General features: G+C 44.5%; 1 protein-coding gene across 1 annotated transcript in view; it reads left to right on the top strand.

The window, feature by feature from the left end:
* robo1 (roundabout, axon guidance receptor, homolog 1) overlaps positions 1–25,831 on the top strand; it is a gene marked incomplete at its 5' end in the record, with an annotated part of 156,036 nt that overhangs the window by 89,686 nt on the left and 40,519 nt on the right. The window contains one exon of the mRNA XM_079166405.1: positions 24,448–24,605. Coding sequence (XP_079022531.1) covers positions 24,448–24,605 — 158 coding nt within the window. The remainder of the gene's footprint in view (positions 1–24,447; positions 24,606–25,831) is intronic.

Genomic DNA, 25,831 nt, shown 5'->3' with positions numbered 1-25,831 from the left:
GAATGTTAATTATATTCCAGTGTTACACCATACAGTATATTCATTTAACAGCTGCAACCGACACAGCAAAATCCTTAAATGTTGCAAGGGAAAAAAGACAAAAAACAAACCAGGTGAACTGTATGATTTTAACCAGATTCAACTAAATCATCCAAAGATAAGGCTATTTTTTACATGAACCTATGATAATACAGTACTCGTTATTATTTTATACACTCAACAGCACTAGGATCATGTACATCAGCACTACTCCCTTACAAAAACAAACAATCTTTTTATCATCACCTCTCTTTCTCTTCACCTCATGAGAGAAATACATTTTATCCGTATTGCTGTCTCTCTCCTTCTTGACTTGACTTTTTTTCAGTTTCTCTTCCTTATGTCTCTATAGGCAGTTCTGTCGGCCTGCCTGCCCGTCTCTCTCTGTGGGGGTTTACACTAGGTCTGCAGCAAAGGTCTCTCCCCTTTTCCACTAATTGGCCAGCTCCCCTCTCGCCTTGCTTGCTAGATAATTGGACACGCAACCCCAAACCTCGCATCCCAATCATTGGCTCTCTCCAGCCCCTCTGTATTCCACACACTTCTCATCCCAGTGCGAGTCTCTCTGTGGACCCGTCTTTGACCACTGGATCAAAGAGAATATACGATCCTGTACTGTCCAAACACATCGCGGCTCAGGCTGCTCTCGCATCGCTCACAATACCAAATATCAGTGTGAGATGGATTTTTATGTCCATAACATTGCATCCAACATCTCCCTTCACTACATGAACCCCTGGAGATGAAGAGCATATCCTTCTGCAGTACATGGAGAACAAGGTAATTAATATTTGTGGTAGCCCTGCTGGAATTATTCATAAGGGGTTCAATATCAAAATATTCCGCTCTGCTCTGGCCCTTAATAATTCATGCTTAGCATTCGTCTTCATTGGTATAGGGAGCAGAGGAGTCATCCGTCACTAGGGAGCCTTGGTTTATCTAGTACCCAGCCTTAGTGTTGGTTGTCAGGGTTTACAGTTAGGCTCAGGAGGGAGGGAACAAAAGAAGGAGGCGTGTGGCTTTGTCACACTGACGAGTGGGCCCCCCCATCTCGAGAAGGCTGAGCTACTGACCTTTGGGAAAGGACCATTGGCTTCAGATTGAGTGATGGTGTCAGCCGCTAGTGTAAAACACCTCTATTAGGAATGCCTGGCATGCTTGGGCACTTCTAATTATGAAGAATGCAAAACAACAGTCAGGAGAGACAGGAGAGGTCGCCTCGCAGTCAGCTGTAAGCCAGGCTTATTCACCAGCTACTACTATGTGGGACCCACCACCGCGCGACTACTTGTCTTACCTCACACACACACAAAACCAAACAGATCTGACACATTCCCTGTCAAAGCTTTGTATTGCAGTCATTTATTTTCCCCATTATAGTATATGGCTACCACCGCATTGTGGAGAGTTTTGTTCTGTTAGTAAAAGTGCTTTGTTTCCCGCGTGCAGTCAGTGCATGTTGAATATCTCGCTAACTGAGTGGGAGTTCAGACAGTCCCTGGAGTTCATCTCGGAAAAAACTGAGATCAAGCCAAGACCCTGGACGTGGAGAGAAATAACTCAACATTTGTGCTTTCTTGAAAACACCCAATGATATAAGCCATCTGTGTGCAATTTGACTTAGACTGTGCTGTCATCTAGCTTCCCCGAAACATATCCCTGTGAGGCAAAAAGCCTTGTAACATAACCAGCAGAAATGCATAGCTACCGGGCAGTCAGCGATGACGGGAGGCATGGACAGGCGGAAGGATGGAGAGATGGAGAGATGGAGAGCGGAGGGAGTCCCCAGAGATTTTCCCACTGAGAGACGGAGGTCAACAGCAGAACACAAATAGGCTCTTTTTTTTTTCCAGGAGCTGTGAGGGAGTGAGACGACTCTTCTCCCCCCTCCTCTTCCTCATCCTTCTCCAACCCCTTGCCCGATCATTCACTGAGAACTGAGAGCTCATTATAACAGACCGCAGCGAAGCACAGTAGAGGTGCTAACTAAGACCAAAGGCAGGGGCCAGACAGGCGAAGAGCTGGGACACAGAAATACCATCGCTGGTTATCTGCTGGCTGCCAGTGTATTTTGTAAGGCTTTAATGCAGAATCAATATCGTACAACTCTTGCTCTGATATTTCAACCATTCCCATCCTTATACGATATGATGGGATATTTAGAAGATTGAGTCAGCATTGTAAAGCCTCTCGGTATTCATCCTTACTTCAGCAGTAAAACGTTGTTCCATCGTTTGTTTTCAGAACAACCAAACTGGCAGATTTGTCAACTCATACAGTTTTACTGTCACCAACACCCATAAAACGTCTCTATTTATTTAGTGGCAGCCAAGCGTTGCTGTTTCTCTCAAAGGAATGCCCTTGTGCTCGCCCCAGTAACCTTGAGCTTAATGGAGGAGGTCAATCTGAAACGGAGGGGTGGGGGGGGGGGTCTTTTAAAGACAGAATACAGAATAGAATGAGGGAATAAAAGAGTCGGGGTTGCTAATGATAGCAGGAAGGAGGGCAACACCGGGAGCCAAGTGATTATTCAACATCTAGAAATTCATCTCCTGCCCGCTCTTTCTTTTTTTTACTCTGGCTCTCTCTATCTCTCTTCCTCACCCTCCCATTCTCTCTCTCTCTTTGTCTCAAATGGGTTTGGGGATACAAAAAAGCTATTGTTGGATTTTCTCACATCTCAGCAAAAATTAATTATCGTTGCATTTTTTGCCTCCCAACACAATTGTTGCCTTGGTGTCTCGGATTAAATATTCCATTACTTTATATGCGTGCATCTTTAAAGCGTATATATTTTCTGCAGGGAGAAAATGAACAGGGCCCAACGGAGAGTCAGTGACAGGGGAGGGCGAGGAAAATAAGAGTCGCAAATGAGGTCCAGGTGTGGGGGTAATCAATTTCATGGAGTTTGGTTTTGCAAGGCTGCATGCTGAAGGAGACTGTCATAATTGGGCCACCATTTCAGACAGGTAATGGCTTTGCAGCATTCATTCATTTTACACACAGGGACACACACACACACACATTCCTGCATGGACCCATGGAAATCACAGGCCGTTGAACACAATTGAGACGGATAGGTTTGTGGCATTTCCTAGTAACCCCCGTGTTTCAAGGACTCTTGCAGGCTTGTTCATTCATCATAAGGCAAGGTCTGTTTGGAGGAGCTTTTCCTCTGGCCGTGTTCAGATTTATTATCACAGAGCACAGCTCCTGTTTGGCTTTCTTAACAGTTGCTAGATGAGCTGTACAGAGCCGTAGGTGCTGCAAAGTTAAAAGGGGCTTTTATTAAGGCTAAACTGTGAATGGATTCACATCGCTAAGCTGTTAAACACAGGTGACCAGTCTACCCATGGATCAGCCTACATCTTGCCGGCTCTTGTTTTTTCCACTTTTTTTCTTCTGCAAGCTAGCGGATTGCCCTGAAAGACAAATCCTCACTGAGTAATGACACAGCAGCTGATCATCAAACACAAGTTTGATGTTTTTAACATTTTATATAGAAATTACTTGATTTAAAACTACATTGAGAATGCATTTGTGAAGTTATTTTGCATAAATATCACAGAAAGTCTTCTATCTTCTAGTTCTTACCGCCAGGAACACTCATGTGACTGACAGCCACATTAAAATGTCAGCTCAGTGTTGATCCTGTTGAGAATCGTTATTAACTGTACGATGTAAGGAATACTAAATAAAATCCTGAAATTGTTCTGCTACCGCAGCAGAAAAAGTCAAGAGGAATTGGTGTGCACCGGCATTTACACACATATCGCCTGACACATACCCGCACACAGACGCAAACCGTGCAGACAAAAGAACATGGATCTTACAGTCTCTTGCATTTTTTCCTGGTTTAATGGCTCCAATTACTCTTTCAAAGACTGCCAAAGCTGAACCTTATGGTGAGTCAATTCAGATGGTAATTCAGTTGTTTTTAATGGACACAATCCCAATAATAAACCTGTGGGGGGAAAGATTTTCCAGGCAAATTGTGTCTCATGTGGTAAATATACATTATGCTAATGTGAGGTGCAGAGAGGTTGTCATGTCTCATTGTAGGGGGTGTCATATATTCCCCTTTCATAATGGAGGAACCCTTCCAGTAATTGCCCCTAGTTTTGTTCGTTAATTGGAAGCGAGCGGTTTCCTCCCAGCGCTAAAGTGTGTCACCGGGTGTTGAAATGGCAAAGAAATGGACACATTTAGGTACATATCCTATCCATTGCTGAGGAACAGTACAGCCTTGTTTGCTATTCATGGTTTGGATCCTGGTTATCCTCCACTGATTTGTTTGAGGGAGTCAAACAATGACAGAACAACAGATGGCTCTGAGTTTTGAGGCACAATTAACATGAACTCGCTGCAGAACATTCCTGCTGGTCCATTCACTCTGATCCAGTATCGTCTCTCTGTGGTGCCCAACCGGCTCATGTTCTTGGCTTGTCTCCTGACCAGCCATCGAGTTACCTTCCCCTCCCCTCACAGGTTCTCGATCCATGACACTTACCAGACAGGAGCCTGGGATGGAGACCACCGGACACAGAGGAGGTCACTGTATCCCGTTTCACCAGAGAGGATGAATAGATCTGGGACAACCAAACACACACTGCCCCCAGACTGCCTAGGGCACCACGGTCCGGTGAGAAGAGGGAGGGAGAATAAGAAAGAGTGACTGAAGTGCATTCCTGAAAGGAGGAGATATGGGATTGAATGACAGGGGAGGACGGGGGGCCACTGGTGACACTGGTAGCCAGTAAGATCGGGTTTTCTCTCTGAAAAGCAGGCTCAGAAAAAACAATGACTCTGGCATCTGTCTGGAAGGGAGAAACAGAGACCGGGATCCTGTGCTGTGGAGTGCTGAGGGTTCACGGGAATGCCTTTAATGTAACCCTGCCCAGGCTCTCATCGGATACTTCATGGCTCTCCTTGTAGAATGTAACATGAATCAGACTCTATCGCCGCATCAATTAAAGCGCCACACTCACCGACTCTGAAGCTCCCTCCTGTAGTTGAAAACACTGTGCATGAGAGGATTACAGTGAATAACAGAGGTTTGTGTGCCAAGATGACTTGTCTTGTCCTCAGGCCATATCCTACATTAGATAAGGATCAGCATTCCTCCGCTCTACAGATGTAGGTCATGTACTGTAGCCACGGTGGTGCAAGCAGCAGTCTTGCTTCATTTTTTTTATTATCCATCAGTGTGTACAGTGAATTTTCTGCCTTCGCACCTCGTAGATCAAATTGAGCATCTTGCTCGTCTTTGTCTCTTCTATTTCACTGCACCCGTGGAGCTCAGATAAAATCAAATCAACTTCTCTCACTGGGCCATACACTCATTATTCACTAAACAGTCACACAATAGGGCACAAGTTTGCCTTTAGAAGTGGGGGGGGGCGGGAAATGAACTCATGGATGTGTTAACAAAGAAGAGAGATAGAAAAAGAAACACATAAAGCAAAAGGTTGAAACTACATCAATTATAGTATTGGTTATATTGCAATGCATTTCACAATAATGGTAGTCTAACAATATTTGAATGTCTATCATGTTGTTATGAGCAATTTTACTTTTAACTTTTCTCAAAATGTCACATTCAACTATCAGCAATTCAAAATATTAAGATAAGAATATTTTCCTGAAATGATTTGTGTTGTTTGTTCATAGAGATCAGCCGCTCTGATGCCCGAGAGGCTAAACCCAGAGCTGGAAAATATTTTAAAAGTCATCTTACTGCTGTTCAAAGCTCATTGCTATTGTGGCAATAATTTAATGCTTATTTTTTTATCAAGAGAAATATTTTAGTGAGTCAAGTCAAATTGAAATCGCCAAAGTTGAAGAACAATGATAAGATTTTAAAAAAATGTAAGGGGACATCCCTCTCTTTCCCAGCGTAAATTCAGTCTCACACACACACACATACACGGAGGAGGAAGTGTTACAACATTATGCCGGAAAGAAATCTAGGAAATGATCCATGGGGAGTTGGGGGCGGGTCTCAGGGTAACTCCTGCGATGAAGTATGGCAGTTTGAATGAGGCTTTATGGTGGGAACTGCCAGAGAAAGAGATATTCATCAGCCAAGCCTGCAGCATGCAGGCAAACAGAGGTCAGGGCGTCTGTACCCAGTAGCTTAGCCAGGGGTTCAGTACGCCCTGCAGGTGCAGATTCAGTCCAGTGTTAAACTTCCCACTGCTGATTAGGCTTGTTTGTTGGTGGTATTCTGTGAGTTGGGCCAGGGAATATTTCCCCAGTGTCTCTTCTGCTGTTGGACAGGAAGAGGCTGAATGGAAGACAATTAGCTTTGATTTCAGGTCAATTAGCTTCTCTCCTCGTCTACATTAGAGTGAATATTATCTTTGGGGAAGGAAATGATGGGAGCGCTGTCAGGAACTCCTTGGTAGTCTGTTGAGCTCATGTTGTCTCTCCAAAACAAGTGCTGCTCAAACACAAACACTCAGAGGAGTAAATAGACGGACTGACAGCGTTGTTGAACAAAGGCAGACTGAAATCCCAAAATGATTGGCTTTGTGTTTTTGAGAAAAAGCAAAGCTTGTTCCCTCTATTTTGAAATGGAAATTTCAATGAATGTATCTTTAAGATTGTTTCTTGGTACAGAGATATTTCTGGCACATTTCGCTGTGCACTAAGAGGTGGTTGATGTGGGAGAAGCGAACGATTGGTCTTTGCAGAAAAGGAAATTGAAAAGAGACAGAATACCAGGAGTCCGATTTCATGAAATAATAGCTGTGACAGAGCTGGGGAATGGCAAGGCAGCACAGAAACCAAGAATGATTTTCTTCTTGGCCCAAAGAAAAACGAAAAGACAGAAGACAAATATATCAGGGCTATACCAAATGGGCCATTGTGTAGGCGATTTAACATGCACAGTGTAGTTGGAAGCAAATATTGCTTCTGTGAAACCGTCATTGTGAGCTGAGTTTGGCCTGTTAGAGCGGAAATCTGACTTAGATTTCTTTGACTCCAGTGCAGCACACTGCTGAACTGTTCCTCGGTTCCCTTTCTTCCATGATTTTCTAGAGGGAAATTATTTTTTTTCCTTTTTGTCAAGTGAGAGTTCAAACCAAGCGTGGCATCCTGGACCCGATCCATGTGCCTGTGGCTTTTGTGTTTCATGGTGACCTGCCAAGGATTCTGTGCCAGAGGGAAGAACTTACTGCAAACCAGCGCTGCCTTCTTACACTAGCCCTTCAGGCCACAGGTCAAAGGGCTACTACTGGCTGGAGCTGTCAACTCTGTTCTGCTTCTCAGAACAAACACCCACACACACACAGGCACACAACATGCATGCAAGAGTGGTCAAACTCACATCAGCACAAGCACATCAGCACAGTGAGTGCTCTCGTGCATGCTCATCCACTGGAGTGGGGAGTTGTCCATTTTGGCTTTAATTGTGTTGTTCTATGCATTAGCCCAGGGCTCATTGTGGGCTTATATGGGGCGTGGGTGGGTGAGGATGCACTCGTGAAGCAGTGACAGAGGGCTTTTAGTGGACAGATGAGAAGGTGGAGGGCCTCTTCAGCCTGGGCATTGCTTTTCTATCTCATGTGGAGTGGCCATGGATTGCTCTTACTACTCCATTCAGGTTGATCACCGCCAGTCCTTTCTTCAGCCGTTCTAAACAATGGCTTTTGGTAGTGGTGGGGATGACTCATTGAAAGCACTTAATTTGGAGTACATTAGCAGCAGCGGTTTGCAGCGGTGCACCCAGTGTCCTGCTTACACTTGTGTGGCGTTTGTGAGTCAGCGTCCGCATGCTTAAATGTGCATGTGAAGGTCTGGATGAAACAGAGGGAAAACCAGAGCATGTGGGCTACTTGGTGAATGGATGTCATGCTTCATCTATTCCTAGAGGTTATTTCATTTTCGTTCTCATTAGCTATTGCAGAAAAGAGGAAAAAAATGTGCTCTGGATCAGGAAATTAAGTTTTCAGTGTATTGGACTGGCACACCACGATCATGTTTTTGTGAGTGCGATGAAACACATTGAGGGTACAGGAGAGGACAACTCAGGTCAAATTAACAGTGATAACCAACAGCTGGCCCAGTATTCACTTCCACCATATGAGGGAGGACACCGAGACAACTTGGAAACTGAAATGTTTGATTAACTCATATAATGCACTTTTCCTCAGCAACCTAAGTTCCAACTCAAAATGTGTAACTGGATGTTGGCCAAGTAAATATTCACTGATCTCAGAACATGTGCTCGATGCAGTCTCCTGCCATAAAAATAGAGTTTTAGCATCTTAACTCCTTTTAAGAAGTTTAAAGAAAAATCCTGTGCTCCATATTCAACAGTATTCAAGCGTGTATTGAGAATGCAGTACAACGCGAACCTTTTGGCTATTTTGCTCACAGTATAAACTGACCACCACTGAGAAGTCAGTCTACAGTCAGTTTTAAATGCGATCATTAATCCCAATCCTCCTTAAATTGAAACTTTTTAAAGGGCCACTGTGTAGCATTTTGGGGAATATATTATCAAAAATGTAATATAATATTCATAACTATATCTCCATTAACGTATAATCACCGAAAACAAATAGTTGTTTGTTGTGAGCCCCTTCATATCTACATAGGGAGCGGGTCCTCTTCACGGACTCCGCCCTGCTGCACCGTCATGTTTGTACAGTAGCCCAGAATGGACAAACCAAACACTGGCTCCAGATAGAACCTTCCATGTTTTTACGTGTGGCCACAGTAGAGCCCCAAAACACTCGTGAAACTGCTGGGTGCAAAATCGTGGTACACATTATGGCTCATATTACCGCAGTCTTCGAAAGGGAGGAGTGAGCGGAGGTGTATTCAGTTTGTTGCAATTTGCAACCACATTGCTTGATCCCACCAAATCCTACACACTGTCCCTTTAAGGTCCTGTAGTAGCCATTGAATTGGAGCACTTACATCAGGAGTGGGCTATGTAGTTGGATCGTTAACAGGAACTGTCTGCTTTTCTTTCTTTTCACACATAACTGTATGGCTAGAAAGCAGTAGGTACAGTGAAACGTATGCATGTATGTATGAGATGCGGCGAGGCAGAGAACCCCAGAGAGATCATTTCTCGTCACTATGCAGAGACATATTGTCTGTCACCACTGAGGGGAGATGCACTTCTTTGACTGGTCCATTCCCCGTTGGCCCCAACAGTACTACGCTTAGGCAAGCAAAGTAAACCACAGTGATGTAAAGTAAGAGAGTTATTATTCTGACGACGTGGGCTGATGGTGTATAGTTAAGGAGGGATAGTAAACTAGATGGTGACAGATAGAGGGTCAGACACCGGGATTGTAAGGACAACACAGACAAGTTTTTAACCAGGTGATGAGAGAGTTGCCACTGGAACAGCGTCTGGCATGCTTGGGATGTCTCTGTTTACCAGTCAAGGTTTCCACTCACTTGACTTTGTTGTAGCCCTGTCAAGAAGTGAGGTGTCCACTTTAGCGCCAGTCAATCACACCGTTACACTCCCTTGTTTTCCAGACACTGCTCCTATTTTTCCTTCTCCCTAGATATTCCCTGAACAGTAGCGCTGCTCATCCCACAGGATGGAAATGAGCGGGAGAGGGATGAGGAGAAAAAAATTGATATATGGAGAAAATCAGAGCAGCAGTAATACAGAAAAAAAGCAGAGATAACTACGAGACAGAGATTGAAGCAGGAGGATGGGGAGAAAAAATATTGCCATCACTAGCCTCTGAATAATTCATATATAGTTCATAATCGAAAAAGCCACTGCTTTTTATGATCTCATATTTCACAGCTAGTTTATGCTTATGAGGCCTGTTAGACAGTGGGCTGACACCACCGACTGAAGGAAGTGATATTAGATGTGGCTGTGGTACTCTGGAGTGGAATGTAAAGTTCTGTCTGTGTGGTGTTATCCCTCCCCCAACCTAAATGTACTGTAGCTGCCGGGTCATCTTCCACGATCTGTCTCTCCCTCACTTGTATATTTTCACTGTCTCTGTTTTGATACCCGACCCCACGACAACTAACTGTGCTATGAAAATTTGGCAGGTCAGACCGCAGTGGAAGTTTACCGCAGCCCCTTAGACATCCTCGTAATCTTTGCTTTGTGTACGTCTCATGTGAACACCTTTTTCTGTTGTGGAACGGCTGGTCAACCAAACACTTGAACGTCATTAAAAGCTCTGGTCGACGCATCTCAAAGCCATCTCTCATCACAAAGGCTGCATGCTGAAACCACAGAGTGATGCGTGACAAAAGAGGGGGCCTGAGGTATTGAGCTCACATCCATCGCCACTTCAAAGACCGGCAGAATCTATACGAGCCACTGCTATTGTCTGTTGTGCAGGTGTGCTGCCTCCCACAGGCTCTGAAGGTCTCAGAAAAGCCACAGAGCTCCACAGAGAGGGCTTGCTGAGATGCTATCTCTCCCAGATACAGACAACATGGTGGGGACTCAGACAATAGAGGGCATGTGGACTCTGGTACAACGGAGGGGGGTGGAGGGATAGGGGTTTGTAATCACTGCTAAACTTTGCGGTCAGATCCAATTGCTTGCAGGGGAGAATGATTTTAGTTTTTAAAATATGTGCAGTGTTTAGCAGAGTTTTTCGTCTGGCATAATTTGGCTTGAGTTTCAACCTGTATTCCAAAAAGATGCAATTCAGGTGGAAAGAAAACTCCAAATAGCGTGTCCGTGTTATGTTGAGGACCCATCTACATAATATTTGTTTGCATTTTGAGATGGTCACTGTGTTGGAACAGCACGACCAATATCGGGTTTGATTGCCGCATTCGACTTAGAATGCGTCTATCCCTATCCCTTACAACCCGGGCAGAATATAACACTATGCTCAACTGAGCTAGAGGAGGAACATTTTCTAGAAGTCACCCATATGGCCTGCGCTCCCAGGCAGGTCTCACCCGTATGACGTGAACTGTTTTATTTTGCTCTTCTCCACAACAAACTGAACACCCTCATGCGCTGCTCCGGAGTGCAGCAAGTCCGATCACATCCTCTCCCTGATTTGCTTTTTCCCCTTTGCTGAGCACAATGTAGCTGTTTTAGCTGCACACACTCTTATCACGGCTTTGTTGGCATACTTGGGCCTGGCAGAAACTAAACACGGATTTATTTGATGATTTGCTCAGAGGGGGAGGCGGTGGCAGCATGTTGTGGTAAATTGTCTCCCCATGTGAGGCACGTTCGGCATGTCTTATCTCAGGAGAGCTGGGAAGAGTTTATCTGTTCGCTGTGTCCTGACCTATCTGTACTGTTGTTCAATTTGTTGAAGAGATACTGAGGGAGAGGATGATGGTTTTGGGGTTTTTATGCCCGGCTTGTTGATCTCATACTCTTTCATCCAGGGGACCATTTGTTTGCTGGCACAGAAGAGTGTTTCATGTTTGCTTTCAGGCTTGCTTGTTATACGCCCCCAGCTCTGCTGCTCTGAGTGAGCGCGGTGAACCGGTTGGGTCAGCAGGTGCTAATCAGATGTACCACTGACCACACAACCAGGCCGCTCTTAACACACTGCTGTGTGTGTACACACGGCCACTGACCTCAAACACACACTGAACCCGTCGCTCCCTCAACACTGTGTGTGGAACTTGGAGGCGAACACACACAGCTATCTCAGCCAAGCGTCCAGCAGCCAAGTTCTGTATGGCATTATAATGTGTGTCATCATACTGACGCTTTCATTGTTTTTGAATATAGCAGAAGATATATCTCAAGCACTCTTGCCTTCCCCTTTGGGAGAACAACTCAAACATCTGCCCCCATCTCACCCTCCCCAATACTTACTCTACCCTGCATTCCCTTATCCTCCAAATCATCCAGCCTGTTCTTTCTCCTCCACTTCTTAAATTTCCTCTCCCCCTCCCTCCTCTGCCCCAGATGGGCTCCTCTTTTCCTTTCAGAGTAATCTGTCTACGATGCACCAGGGCTTTAGGCTGACCACATGCCTTTGGATGTTGGGAATGGCATCCATGTTTGAGAAGGATTTGTTATGAAGGGGTGAACTAGAGGTTGCTCCTTCTGGTGGTTGTCACTGTAGACACCTGCTCAGCAAAACACAGTGCAGAATAATATATATATATATATATGTATATATCATCGTCAGAATAAATATGAGTTTTCTACTTACAGCCTCAGCAGACTGGGTAACAGAGGAATGAAAAGGAGAAAATCAAATAGAAAGTAGAACCAGGAGGTTAAGTTGCCCTTATTAAAAGAAAATTGAAACATGCCAACGGCTGATCTTTAATAAGTTGATTATATTGTACATTTGATAGGTTTCATACCATCCCTGCCAAGGCGCGTCTTCTTCCCACGAGGATTAACTGCCAGAGGAAGCTACTTCAATGTGATTAGGTGTTCATATATTAATTTTTCAGATGTCGATGTTTCGCAGATCCATCACCAACTGTATTACAGAGAGAGCCAGCCGAGGATGGGATTGAGACCAGTATTTAATATTCTCTTTTAAATGCCACCCAGTTAAGCCAGCAGTTGTCTGCCATCTCTTAGCAATTTTTCTCTGATATGTTGTGTTACATTACACGGACATCATGACATTACATTAATAATGTAAAAATGGTTTCAGCAGATGTGATTTCAATGGACAGCTGTCAAAGTTAGTTGCTTTTCATCAGACAGAAATTACTTGACCGGAGAATGGCATTGAAAAAAGTATCAATGATAATACAATGGAGGAGATGGACTTGGAATGGACAGGCGGTGTCAACGCTAAAGCAGAAATACAGTTTAAAAAAAACTAAATCGCCATACAAAATATGTTTAGACAGTATATGCACCTTGACACTCCTCTCTATTCGTCAGACTGCCAAGCTTGAACTCAGGGGGTCTAAGCAAGAGGAAAGCAGTACCTCAGAAGAGGAAAAGATTTCTCTCCCACTTCTATAAATCTAGTAGATATTTTAGAGTCCTCTCTGAGCAGCGCTGGTGCGGTAGCCTTAAATTTCCCCCGTTGCTTGGCTTGGCTTTGTACCCTGGGGAGAGGGATCATAAATCAGCTCGCCAAGATGTTCCAGCCATGAACAGTAGCAAAGTATACCATAAAACAAAGAAGAATAAAAAACTATGATGGAACCTTTCTTTTGTCTGTGCCTCATCTAATGAAAATGTAAAGATGGAAAATCCAGGGCTTAGCATCAGCCTTGAAACCTTACACAGTGTCAATTTCACAGGGATCAGGGTAATTTCTGGCTCACTTACAACACTTTCTCCTTGGCATCAGCCATGCTTGATATTTCATGTTGGACTACTTGACAAATGTAGTGAAAAGCTATAGCTCCAAAGAGTTTGGCAATGATCACTTAGGCATGCACACTCACGCGGTGAGCAAGTGCTAAAGATGATATTTCAGCTCTCTATTTCTTTCTGGCACACTATCTGTGAAGGCATTCCCCTCGCTCCGGTCCTTTCGGTATCTCTTCCCACTGTAACAGATCCCCCTGTTAGATAGGGATATGGGCATCTTTTCATCTCCTCGGGTCCATCTGTGAGAGTTTAGGATCCATGTGGAAACCATTGAAACGGGGACGGCAACTGATCAGAAAAAGATGTGCCCCTCTGGAGCTGCAGCACATGTTTGGATCCCAGTGCCCTTATTTGCTTTGTCTCACCCCTCTTTAACATTCCTGTGCCCTATATTTCTGGAGGACCTCCAAACTTTTCCTCAACCGCTACAACCTTTTCCTTCTTCGTCCCTCTTCCTCCTTTCTTGCCTCTCGCAGTCTCCCCTGTGCCTGGTAAAGTGATTGGAGAGGGATCAGCGTGGTGGAAATGAAAGTGGCCATGACGAAAGACTGAGGGATCTGCTGTAACATTACATTGGATCCCCTTGTGTTTTTTCCTTCCCCAGTTTCCTCTGTGCCTGCCTGTTTCCCTCCACACTGCCGCTATCATATTACTCTTTCCCAGTCATCTCCGCAACAGCCGCTGATGTAATCCTAGTTTATGGTCGTGTCCCGACCGAGACGCACTGTTCTCCACAACAATCGCTTACTCCTCTGTTTCCTAAACCTCTATCAAATTAGACTTTCATTGGAAACAACATATATTAGGCTAAGATTTCCATTGCACCAATTTACAATGAAAGTTAACTCTTCTGCTTTGAATTAGTTTCAAAATTTGTTTTGCAACGATACTTTTGGGGCTTTTTTGCCTTTATTAAACAGTACAGTTGAAGATAGATAGTGAAGTAGACAATATGCAGCAGAGGGCTGCAGGTTGGATTCAAGGAACTCATTAGCATAAATATTTGAAATGGAGAACATCCTCACACCTCACATTGACTGGATCTTATTAAGTATGCATTAATAAAGTGTAACCCAAACAGAATGGCAGCATAACCGACAACAATCAATGAATCAATTGCTCTGAAAAAAAAAAATCAGATTTCTGTGTCTGTTAATAATCCCTCCAATCATTTTATTCAACCTGCCTGTCTACCTACCTGCCAGCCAACCTACAGCCAACCCCTGTACTCACTGCGCATCCCCAGAGTCTTCCACGAGCTGGTTATGCTGTTTACATTGGTCAATATAATGTTGGGGGGAGTGGCTTTAGAGGGAGGCCTGAAGGGTGTCAGTGATGAGAACTTGCTGACTTTCTCTCTAGATTTTATTTTTAGAGCATGTGCTGCGAGCTACTTTTGTTGGAAAAGTGTTGGCATCAATAAGCTGTTTGTTTTTTTGGGGTTTTGAATATTAAAAAAAAATCTAGCTTACTTTTGCTGATTTTCCGAATGTTACCGACACAAATCTTGCCCACTGGAAGGTCCAGCCGAGTTAAGGCAAGCAGGAGCTGTGTAACGTGTTTGATTTTCATTATCTCCGACATGAAGCGAAGACCCAGACCCACAGTCATTGTAAGAGGTCTCATCACCAGCCCCCTGCCCTGGTCCTGTAGAATAACACTGTATCAGCCGCCGCTGTTTGTCGGTAATATATCTTTGTTTTGGGAAGATGAGCGAGAGACTGGGGAGCATCCTGTAATCTGGTCGAGAGATCTCAGGCTAATAGAGAAGTGAAAAGATCTGCAGCAGATGTTTGTGTTCTAATATGCTCAGATGGGGGTAAGAGCCAGGTCAAATGGCACTCTGCGGGAAAGTGTGCTGTGTTTATGAAGGTAATTTCTCTGATGGTGTGAGTTAGCAGGCTGACAGGCTCCTCTTACAGTACTCCTTCCTGCCTGGGATCATGTGCTATCCACCCTGTGCAAATGAACCCATATCATTGCGTGTCACATCGCATTAGGAGCGTTTGTGATGACTGTGCCGCCCTGGCCGGTGGTAACTCATTTACCAATTCATGTATAATCTCTCTCTCTCTCTACCCTCTCTTATCCTCTCACATACACACACGCCACACAGATGAACACACAAACAAACACACATGTAAAAACAGATAACCGCACAGATTTCGGTTCCTCAGGAAGAAAAACAAGTTGCCTCACATCCCCCTCTCAGGCCAGTCATATCCAAGGGTCCCGTGGCTGGTCCCACACAGCCTCTTTGTCATTGTAGAGCCGAGGAGGGGTCAGATGTGGAGGAGGACTGGTGGGGCTCCAGGGGCTGGGAATGTTAATTGGGAAGATTGTTTTAATAAGCCCTCATCTTTGCAGATGCTGGGTGGGAGAGGGTTAGCTTGTGGGGCCACACAGACAGGAGGGCAGCTCACAGTGAGAGATTGTCAGCAAACAAAACTGACACAATTTGAACAGAGCCGTGTAAAACACGAAGCAGGATTATGGCACAAGTGGATAAAGATATTGCACGGCTCTTGGCTTGTTTATGCCTGCTTTTCTGGAGGTAAAGGGATTTACTGTAATGAACGTTCTATGGTGACAAATGTGCAATCTGCATATACTGCGTTGTGTGAAATCCTATTACGCTGTGAAGACTCAGGCGGACTACCACAGTCTAGTAACGCTCAACACTGACAGTGAGGAGAGAACCGCAGTGAGAAAAGAGTGAAATATTTAGAGGCAGAGAAAGAGGATAGAGATAAAATGAATATGTTCCCAAGTCCATGGAGATAACTGGTTTTATGTCCAGGTTTTGAGATGTCCATCTCTGAGATTTCGACCTCCACCCCAATGCAAAGGAAGTGAATTTTGGACATGGTGCTCGCAGCATTGAATAATTACATTTTAAAATTGCAACAGCAACATCTCTTTCCAGAATCAATGTTCCCGTTGCTCTGGATAATCCACAGCACACACTGTCAGCAGTTTTATTGGAACTATTTCTTCAGTAGAAAGTAGTCCTTAAAGTGATGCACTCATTAGGAAAAACATACTCACAGGTACACAGTTATATAGTAATAATATATGGTATAATAATTGCATGGTGTGCCAAGAGAAAGTTGTAACCAACATGCAGACACACAGATTTCTTTATATTATGGCTTGTGTGAGCGCTTTTGAATTTTCCATACATGAAGAATGTTGCTGGAGATTTGTTACTAGCTCTAAATGACATTGATTAAAATGACTCTTCTTCTGCCTTCAAGATTTGCCTGGATGCCACAGCCACATTTCACTTTGTGTACATACGTAGGAAGCGGTTTATTCCTTTGACACGGCACTGAGGGCTACTAACAGAGAGTCATTGCCTCGGCCTGTGTTGGGTGTGAGAGGGAGAAAGAGCCAGAGAATGAGAGAGCATAATGTACAGGTGTACGTGTGTGTGTGCACTATAGTGTTACATCTGCTCTTTTGTATCTCCACGCAAAGACCTTCAGGCTGGAGACCGTGCGGTGAGTGGTGAGAGATATGATACTGGGCTTCTCATAGCCTCTTCGTCCTCAGGGAGTGGGCCGAAGAGCTCCGCCTATGAACAAGACTGACAACACTGAAGGCAGGATTTACTCACACAGCTCCCATCTTTGTACCCAAGATTAGAGCCCAGTCCAACCTGGCTCGCCAAATGAGGACATGCCATAAACATACATTTTTAAGTTCTTCAGTGTTGACTGCTGCAGTGTTGCAATAGCTGTGTCATGAAGTCATCTTTTGTTGCGGTGGTGCTGCAAATAAAGGCAACTCTCTCCTAGTAAAATGCGTTCATTTACCTGATTCTCCTCACCTCCCTCATTATTGTTTTACAGAATTGTGAAACTGGATGGAAACAGAATGTATTCCATTGGCATCAGCTCTATGCTGTGTAAGCGGAATAATTTATTTAGCTTGGCCTGTCCCTAATGAGAAAACTATACATGTTTGAGTGCATTTTAGTAACCAGGAAACTTTCCACAACAGGTAACGCACTCTCCTTCAGAATAAAACAGCCTTGAAATCACTTTCATATGCGGACGGAGCGCACGAGCTGATCTGTCAGAAGCTGACTAATCCAAAAGTGGCTTGTCTATGTTGTTCAGTCATTACGTTTAAATGTGATAATCCCATACAGATGTTTATTACACAGTTTTCATTATGGTGATGGGTGTTCCTATTAGAATTATATGGGATTTTAATTTTCTTTTTTTTTCTTTTTTCGAACATTTTTGAACAGAGAGTCGTTCTCAAGCTCTGTTTTTTGTTTTTTTCTCCGACATTCCTGCCTGTGCAGTCCCAGCACTCGAAACACTCTTTATTTTGGTCAAACTCCTGCTCGCCCTGCACTCGAATCACACAGGCACTGTTTATTGAACTGTGAGGTGCCAAGTCACTCACTCTCTCAGTCACTCACATAAACCTGCCTCCCCACTGCCCTCTGTGCCTTTCGCCGTGTTCGCCAAACGCCATCTCTTTCTCCAAGCCTGACGAAAAGACTTATGACCATTTAAACAAACACAGGCACTCAATGGCCTCTCTGTCTGTGCGTCTGTAGAGGAATGGTTTCCTTTATGTGGTGTGTGTGTGTGTGTGTGTGTGTGTGTGTGTGTGCGCATGTTTGTGTTTCTTTATGTACAGACATAATTGCTGTTGGATACTTATGCGCATGAGGTCTACATGTGTGTCTCGAAGTGTGCAACGTAGAGGGTGAAGCCTCTGCACTCGGCTCTCTGCAGCCTCACTGGGCCACAGTGAGGCTGCAGATATGCCCTCTGCTGTGCTGCCGAAAGGTCCGCAAAGCCATCTGCACTTGGTGCGAGTGCCAGGTATAGACTGTAATCACCAGGCACAGCACAGTGTAAATGCCTTTGCCCCCCTCGCCTTACCCGCCCTTTAATCCACACACCAACAGGGCCCGCGTGATTCATTCCCCTACATGGCGTGGTTTACATTTGTATCTGTATATCTCTACAGCCAGTAGCACATGTGCTGTTCTCTCTGTGGACGCCAATCAAAGCACAGTGTGTCACGGTCTCATCTGACCAGCAACGGTGGTCCAGATATCGTCATTTTTCAATAACTTTGTGTTTTTCCTTTTTATACCAAGTAAGACGTGTTGAGAGCACATGTATGTCTGCGTTTTGTTTATTTACTAATGGACTCCTATAGTTGGTTGGTCCAGCTCTCAATGTTTATAGAAGCTAAAAGGGGCATCCTGTCTCGGGTCAAGTGACATGACGTCACATGTGAATCTGGAGGATGACCTCATGGCATGCAGGGGGGTGCAGGTGCAAACCCTAAAGGCCAGTTGGGTGATAGTCTGTCTGCTCTTGTTGACATATTTACGGGTGTCCACAAGGTGTTTTGCGGTGAACGAGGCACTTAGGCTGTCAAGCTTATTTTTACCAATGTGACTCTGCAGATGTGACCTCATATTGAATGTCACGGTTGTCTAGAAAGGTTCTGTTGTTTTCTACATGATTTATCAATACAGAATTTGAATGTAAATGCTAAATCTATAAATTAAATTCTAAAAGAGCAAAACATTTACGAGCGGAGAGTGTATAGCGGCTTTATTGTAATTGTCCTGTATTATTTACAACTTCCCTTTGTGTCAGTCTTGTCTCTGTATTTGTGTATGTGTGTACATAGCTGCAAAGTGTATATCTTTAATCATCTATCCCAGGCGGTGTTATGCTGCAGGATAGGATCGAGTGTCTGCAGGGTGGGCAAGAGGGCATGAGCTCACAGCCCAGGAACGAGAGCCAGTTTGAGAAAGAGAGGGGAGCCTCCCGTGTCCTCATCCCCCCTGGTGGTGGGGTCGGGGGGGGGGGGGGGGGGGGGGGGGGGGTCGGGGGGGGGGCAAGGGAATGAGCAGGAGGAGGGAGGTAGTGTTCTCCAAAATACAGTAGAAGTCCTGTTATGGCTTCACACCAACCAGCAAAGCTACATATTTAAGCCCTGCAAACACACACATGGACACACGCACATGGACACACACACTGTACGCACACCGCTGGCGAATCACCTGCAACAGCCTTTGCAATAGAGTGGCATGGGTTAACACACCATCTCTATGAGCCTGTCTTTGGTGTAAGCTGCTCAGTGTGTGTGTGTGTGTGAGCTGACAGAGAGGTAAGATAAGGGGGTCAAATGCTGAGAGGGGAGAGAGAAATGTAGACACAAAGTGGGAGATACATGGAGGGGAGAGAATGAGAGGTGTTTGTCCCACAGGACAGAGCTGGAAGCAAGGTGAGCAGCATCAATATGGGAGGGTTTAGCTGCACTGTGAATAAGGCGGATTTTAGCTTATGGCATAAACAACACACGTGAAGGGGCAAAGGATTTGTGTTGTACAGTAAGCGGAAATGCACTGGAGGGGAGCTCAGCCAATGTAAGCCTTATTTTAATACAGATAAATGTGTCATTTGGCCATAATGTGGTAGATTTTAATATGTGCATATGTCTTCTTTACAAAGAAGTAGCATTGAAACATCCATTTCCATATGTTCGTTTATATTTAGCTGTTATTCGGGCGTTGACTTGTCTCCTTCACAGAGAGGCGGTAGACAGTAAATGAATGGGAGAGAAAGAGCAGTTCCACTGCAGCTGAGGCTTTAAGCAGTTACACATATAACTATGAACATATGGAGCGGGTTAGCCATTTGATATTTTCTCAGTGTTTTTTGCACTGTCCATTCACCCCTGCCATATTTCCTCAGGTAATATCTGATGATGTTTGAGGCCTGACATTGTGGAAGCTTGTAAAGCAAATGGAATCAATTTAATCAGTTAAAAGAAGCAGAACGACAACAACAAAACCAGGAAGAGAGACAAAAAGGAAGAGAGATTTCCTTTCTTTAAATGGGGCTGCTATTCCCTTGCTTCTAATGTTCTTCTGACTCTCTTTGGTTCTTTTTCCCTGCTGTTATCATTCATTCTGTGTCCCTTAAGGGGCTAGCCATGTCCATTCTGTTTCGAGGAAAAATCCAAAGCCAAAGGCGAGACCCATGCTGTGCTCTGTCTCTGTGCAGGATTGACTCCGGGTGCCTTCTGATAAATCTTTAATTCCCTGGTGGGTCTGTTTTTGTATCCTTCCAAAGATTTGAGGGGAAGCTTGTTGTACTTGGTTTAATTTCCTCAGAACAAAGCTCATCTGATCTTCCCACCCAGACTTGTGTGTGGCATTAAGTCTTCATTTTCATTAATGTTGGAGGGGCAGCACGGGAATCTCATTTTAATTTGACATTTAAACATCTGTTTTCAATTTCCTGAGGAAAAGAGTGCATGTGTCTGTGTGTGTGCGTGCCTTTGTGTGAGTGTGTGGGTGGACAGAGGATAGTCTGTGGGGGTGATGAACCTGGGAGTTTTCAGAGCTGAGAGCAGCTATCTCAGCTGACCTTTAATAGAGTGTTTGGATGTAAGAAATGATGGCAGCTAATTGCGTTAGCCTCAGCACAGCTCCAATTTGCTACTGTGGACCTGGGGAGTGATTTATCAAACAATACTGTGGATGTTGGTTGGACTGGACTTGGCAGTCTAACCAAGTCCAGTGGTTGCCAGTGCAAACCAAAACTCTGCTTTGATAGATATGGTTGTTTTATGCACTGTCAGCTGTTTGTCTTGCAGCGAGGCGTGTCAGCCAGATGATATAGGATGTGTTTTGTTCTTGGCCGACTGAAAAGAGGAAATGCAATGCATAATAGATCCCTTTACCTTGACAAAGCGTATTGATATCCGTCCAGGTCCGGATATTCACTCTGTTTCATCCCATCATCAGCATATTTGAGCAAATCCAGGACGGACAAAGAGGCGTCTTCATGCTGGGACCTGTGACTCTGGCCCATTTCCACACATTAAGCCACAAACTGAAAATCTCCCTGTACACACACAAACACACATCCACACACATTGAGTTTGGGCCCCCTGTTAATAGTGCAGGAAATATTATCTGCTAGGGGACAGCTGCAGGCTCACTAGAGAGACAGAGTAAAGGCTCATTATCCCAAACACAGACACAGACCACACCACACACACACACACACACACACACACACACTTAGCACAGCATGCAGCGTGAGAGACTCTCCATCCCCATTTTTTTACCATATTCTGGGTCCTACAACAGGAACAGTTAAGGAGGCAGGCGAGCAGGGCCTTATGCAGTATGTATACAGGAAGGCGGAATGCTGGATGCCTTGTTTAAACCAGGGGGGGGGCAGAGGCAACCGATTCCAACACAGCTCCGGATCTGACGGGGCTTCTGGCGAAATGGTTCGGGCTTTGAACCCCATCCAGATCTGTGCCCGTCTGTCTCTCTGACAGACTGTCTGGCTGCCTCGGTTTCCCTCCATCCCAGAGGATTTTGTTTTCCACAATGCAGATGTTCGGGGCTGTCTGCTGCACCGCACTCAGCTGTGTTTATAACAAAGAGGTGTTGGTGTTGAGGAGGAGAGAGGGCAGCGAGGTGAGGGAGCTGGTGCTGTTAAGGAGGGGTGGAGTTCACTGCGCTGTTGGTGTAAACACTGGATGATGCCAGCTATCCCTCGGGCCCCCAGCTAGTCGATACAGCATCCTTTCTTCCCTCCTTTCCACCCCACACATCCCTTTTTATTTTTCCAGAGGGACAAATGCATCTGCATGTTAGCTGAACGTTTTCCTGTAGGGCCAGCAGGGGAGGCAGATACCCACTGAGAGGAGACCGTGTGCACTTAATGTCACAGTTAAAGTTACTGAACTTACTCACCCAGGCGTTTATTACAAGCTCTGCGTTAGCCGTGCGGGACAAACGTGAATTATTTCATATGCTCTTTACTTAATTTCTTAAGTGCACGTACTCTTGATCAAGAGGATACTGCTCAAATATTGTCAACAGACGATGTAGCATATGTGTACTTTTACACTTACTTAAGAAAACGAGAAAGAGAGATGTTTAAACGTTTGAAAAAAAGCCTGTCATGAGCCAGGGCTGACTTGGGTCCTCGATTTTGGACTCACCTTGACTCTCAAGGCCGACTATTTCCATAACAAGTTGACCTTGCTGATACAAATAGAGACAGTGTTTCTTCAGATGGAGCTGGCGCTCTAATGGATCGGATGTTTGGTGTTTACGTTTGCATTCCTGGATGACTGTATCTGCTTTTAACCATACCAAATGAGCTCACTCACCGCGCAGCTGCACCGCTGAGCTTGAGTTGGATCAGAGGGAGTGTGAGAAAAGATTTAGGGGGTCACAAACATAAGCGTTATCCATCTGTGCATGTGTCTGTAGATCTGTACCTCCTCCTCATAAGCGGTATGAGTGGCAAAATACCGGAAGAATCCTTTTGAATTGTTTCTGATACAAACTGTTCCTGTTTTAGATATTTGAGGCTAGGTAATGTTACAGCTGTACGTAGGTGTGTCTGTGTGTGTGTGTGTGTGTGTGTGTGTGTGTGTCTGTCTGTGTGTTTGTCTGTGTGTTTGATTATGCAGCAATGGACTGGGGAAGCTATTACCACTTTATTCCTACTGTTGAACAGGATTCCCATTGCACGTTACAAGAAGCACAGGGCAGTATCTGGACTCGCCACCGTCCAATTTGCTGCTTAAAGGGGTTTAGTCAGGAATCTGTTGGCTGTCAGTAGGTAAGGGGTCCTGGGGTAAATCTGACTTTGATCTCTGACTGAGGTGACTTTAGAGCAAGCTGAGGACCACGAGACAATAGACTGCAAAAGCTCTGCTTCATCCCCAAAACACAGGGCACAAGCCTATTCACATTACTCTTCCATATGTAAAAGAGATAACAATTTACACTGACCTTGCATACTTTGTGTGTGGCCTGAATTTCAGCTTGGAATTTACAAGCGCTATTTTCATACGTTTTTATATCGATGTGCAGCAAAGCTGGGGAAATGATTACTGGCACACTGTCTGCAGAAGGGAGCCTGTGGCTTTTTTCATTACTTTCTCCCTTCTCAATAAACCTCCAGTTTATCTGTAACACCGGAGATATGAAGTCCAGAGATATGTTGTTCCTCTGACTCTCACAAAATTGATATCCATTGATCTGCTTTGATGCAACTACCGGTTAGTAATGATATGTGATATTCTGAAAAGGGCAGGCGGGGAAAGATTCATGATTTCAGGTGAGGCGGGTCTTGTGATTTTGCATTACGCCCCAAATAAAAATCCGAATTGCTCAGTTCATCTCTTTAAACCTTCATATCTATTCAGTATCACATTTGTACCAACAAATGAGGACTAGGAATTTGTGGATTTCTTATGTGGAATAATGAAAATCATGGCTGTGTCATCTTTTTTTTTTTTTTTTACAGCACTCCAGTGGAGAAAATCAATGCAAATAAGAATCACATCATATCAAAGTCCTTAGCAAGGCAGCGATGGTAGATTAGATCTAGATTTTCATCTACGTGAAGATAGCACGGGTGTATGAGCATGGGGATGTAAATATGAACCATCAGGGAGAGATGAAGAGCTGATGATGGAGAGCTGCTCATCATTGTATAATAAAGTGTGTGTGTGTGTGTGTGTGTGTGTGTGTGTGTGTGTGTGTGTGTGTGTGTGTGTGTGTGTGTGTGTGTGTGTATGATTGTATGAAGGTCTGTTTGGTTTGAGCAACAAAGAGGAAGGTCATTGCTATCAGAGATGTTGATGCGCACAAATATGTGTTCATTATTGCTGTTGTGAAGCTTATTAACATTAAGGGATATATGTGAGCAAGTAGGCCATGGAAAAGCAACTGCATAAGCCTAGTGTGTGCAGTAGCCCACACTATACAAACCTTTTTTGGCAATTTGATATGCTGTAAACACATTTTGGAGTGGCTGTTACTGTTTTCACGGCAAATCAATAGTAATGTGTTCCTAACATTTTGTCATCTGTGCGGAACTAATTATTTGTTTCATAGCATCTGGGCTGCTGCTTTACGAGCTGCCTTCGGTTTTCTGAACGTAGGAACAGCTTAAGGTGTTATGTTTTGTTTTGTTTTGCTGTTTTTTTTAAATGATCTGTTTCTTTAACTGTTAATTTGCTTTGTGTTCCCTAAAGGAGGATATTCTGACATGTTGTTAATTTGTTCTCCTCCTCTTCTTTCTGTTTTCTCTCAGTTCTACGTGACGACTTCAGACAAAACCCTGCAGATGTGATTGTGGCAGCAGGAGAGCCGGCGGTGCTGGAGTGTCAGCCTCCACGAGGACATCCCGAACCCACTATATCATGGAAAAAAGAAGGAATAAACATCGACGACCGAGATGAGAGAATCACTGTAAGACTCTTTTTTTTTTTGGTCTGCAAAGTGCAGTAACTCTAACATTGTTATTGCTGACACGTAGGCTACTCGATGCCTGAAGACTGTATACAAGGATGATATGTTTAAATGCATGAGATAGTGATGCAGGTTAAATCCTTCCCACCGCTTCAGTGTTTATTGAAAGATTGATTTGTTTGCCTCATTATTCACGTACAGCAATTACCAAAACCCAGAGCTGTCCATTTCAGTGGCTACAGCCTCTAATGACTGAGGTAGATAGAATCAGTCTCGCTTCCTCAGTCAGCAGTGGTGCATTGATTAGCGATGACTTGCTGATGAAATCAACTTCGAGAAGCGTGTATCAGGAGGGAGAAATGAGCTGACCGAAATCAAAGAGGAGAAAGTTGCACTGAGCAGCAGCAGTGCTTGCAAGATCCAAACAACTCTTTACTTTACATGTGATTTACAACCAAACCCCCAATTATTCAGCTTTAATTAGAACAACTGCACAGCCGCTACTGCAGCATCAATCGACTCTACATGCTTGCTTACCAAAGCTCTTGAATAAACCTAACTCAAACTGTCTTAGCCAAACACAATTCTGGGTCCATAGTTGTTTTCCTTGATTAGGAGGAAACTTGTTTTTCATTCGACTGTACTGATTGGATGTGTGCAGTCGAGCACTCTGCTAACACAAGCAGGTAGTGAGGAGGAAGTAGTTAGCTGTGGCTCTGGAACCCATTTTCACAATCTGACTGGTGGGGTTTTAAGGATCTGGCTGCTCATTGTGAAGTAGTTGAGCAGTCAAATGGTTTGGCCCCCCGAGTGCTGACGATGGCAAACTTCACAGTACAGTCACGGACAACCAGACCCTCCCCGGATAATTAATCCAAGATACTAATAAAGACGTTCAGCTCTGTATGCCTGTAGCGTAATGCTGAAATCCGGCTTGGGCTAGTAGTGTACAAAACATTTTCATTACTGGGTAAGTTGAAACAGTGATTTATCGCTGTTGGCTCCCTGCAACGGAGGCCTGCACATGACTGAATGCAGTTTTGCTCAGCGAGGGCCAGTTGAGGTTGCATGCACTAAGCCCTGATCCCCAAATCATACTCATAAACAGCGTGAGTATCCTTCCTCTGTGTTTTTTTCTAAGCTGCACAGGCAGAAGATGTAGAGTCCGTGTCTGGCCGCTGAGCAGCATAATTGAAAGAAACAAGCGCATAATCTAGTTTAAAGGG

Source organism: Pholis gunnellus, assembly GCF_910591455.1.
Source record: "Pholis gunnellus genome assembly, chromosome: 9".
Taxonomy (NCBI): domain Eukaryota; kingdom Metazoa; phylum Chordata; class Actinopteri; order Perciformes; family Pholidae; genus Pholis; species Pholis gunnellus.
This window is presented reverse-complemented; position numbering and strand designations above follow the sequence as displayed.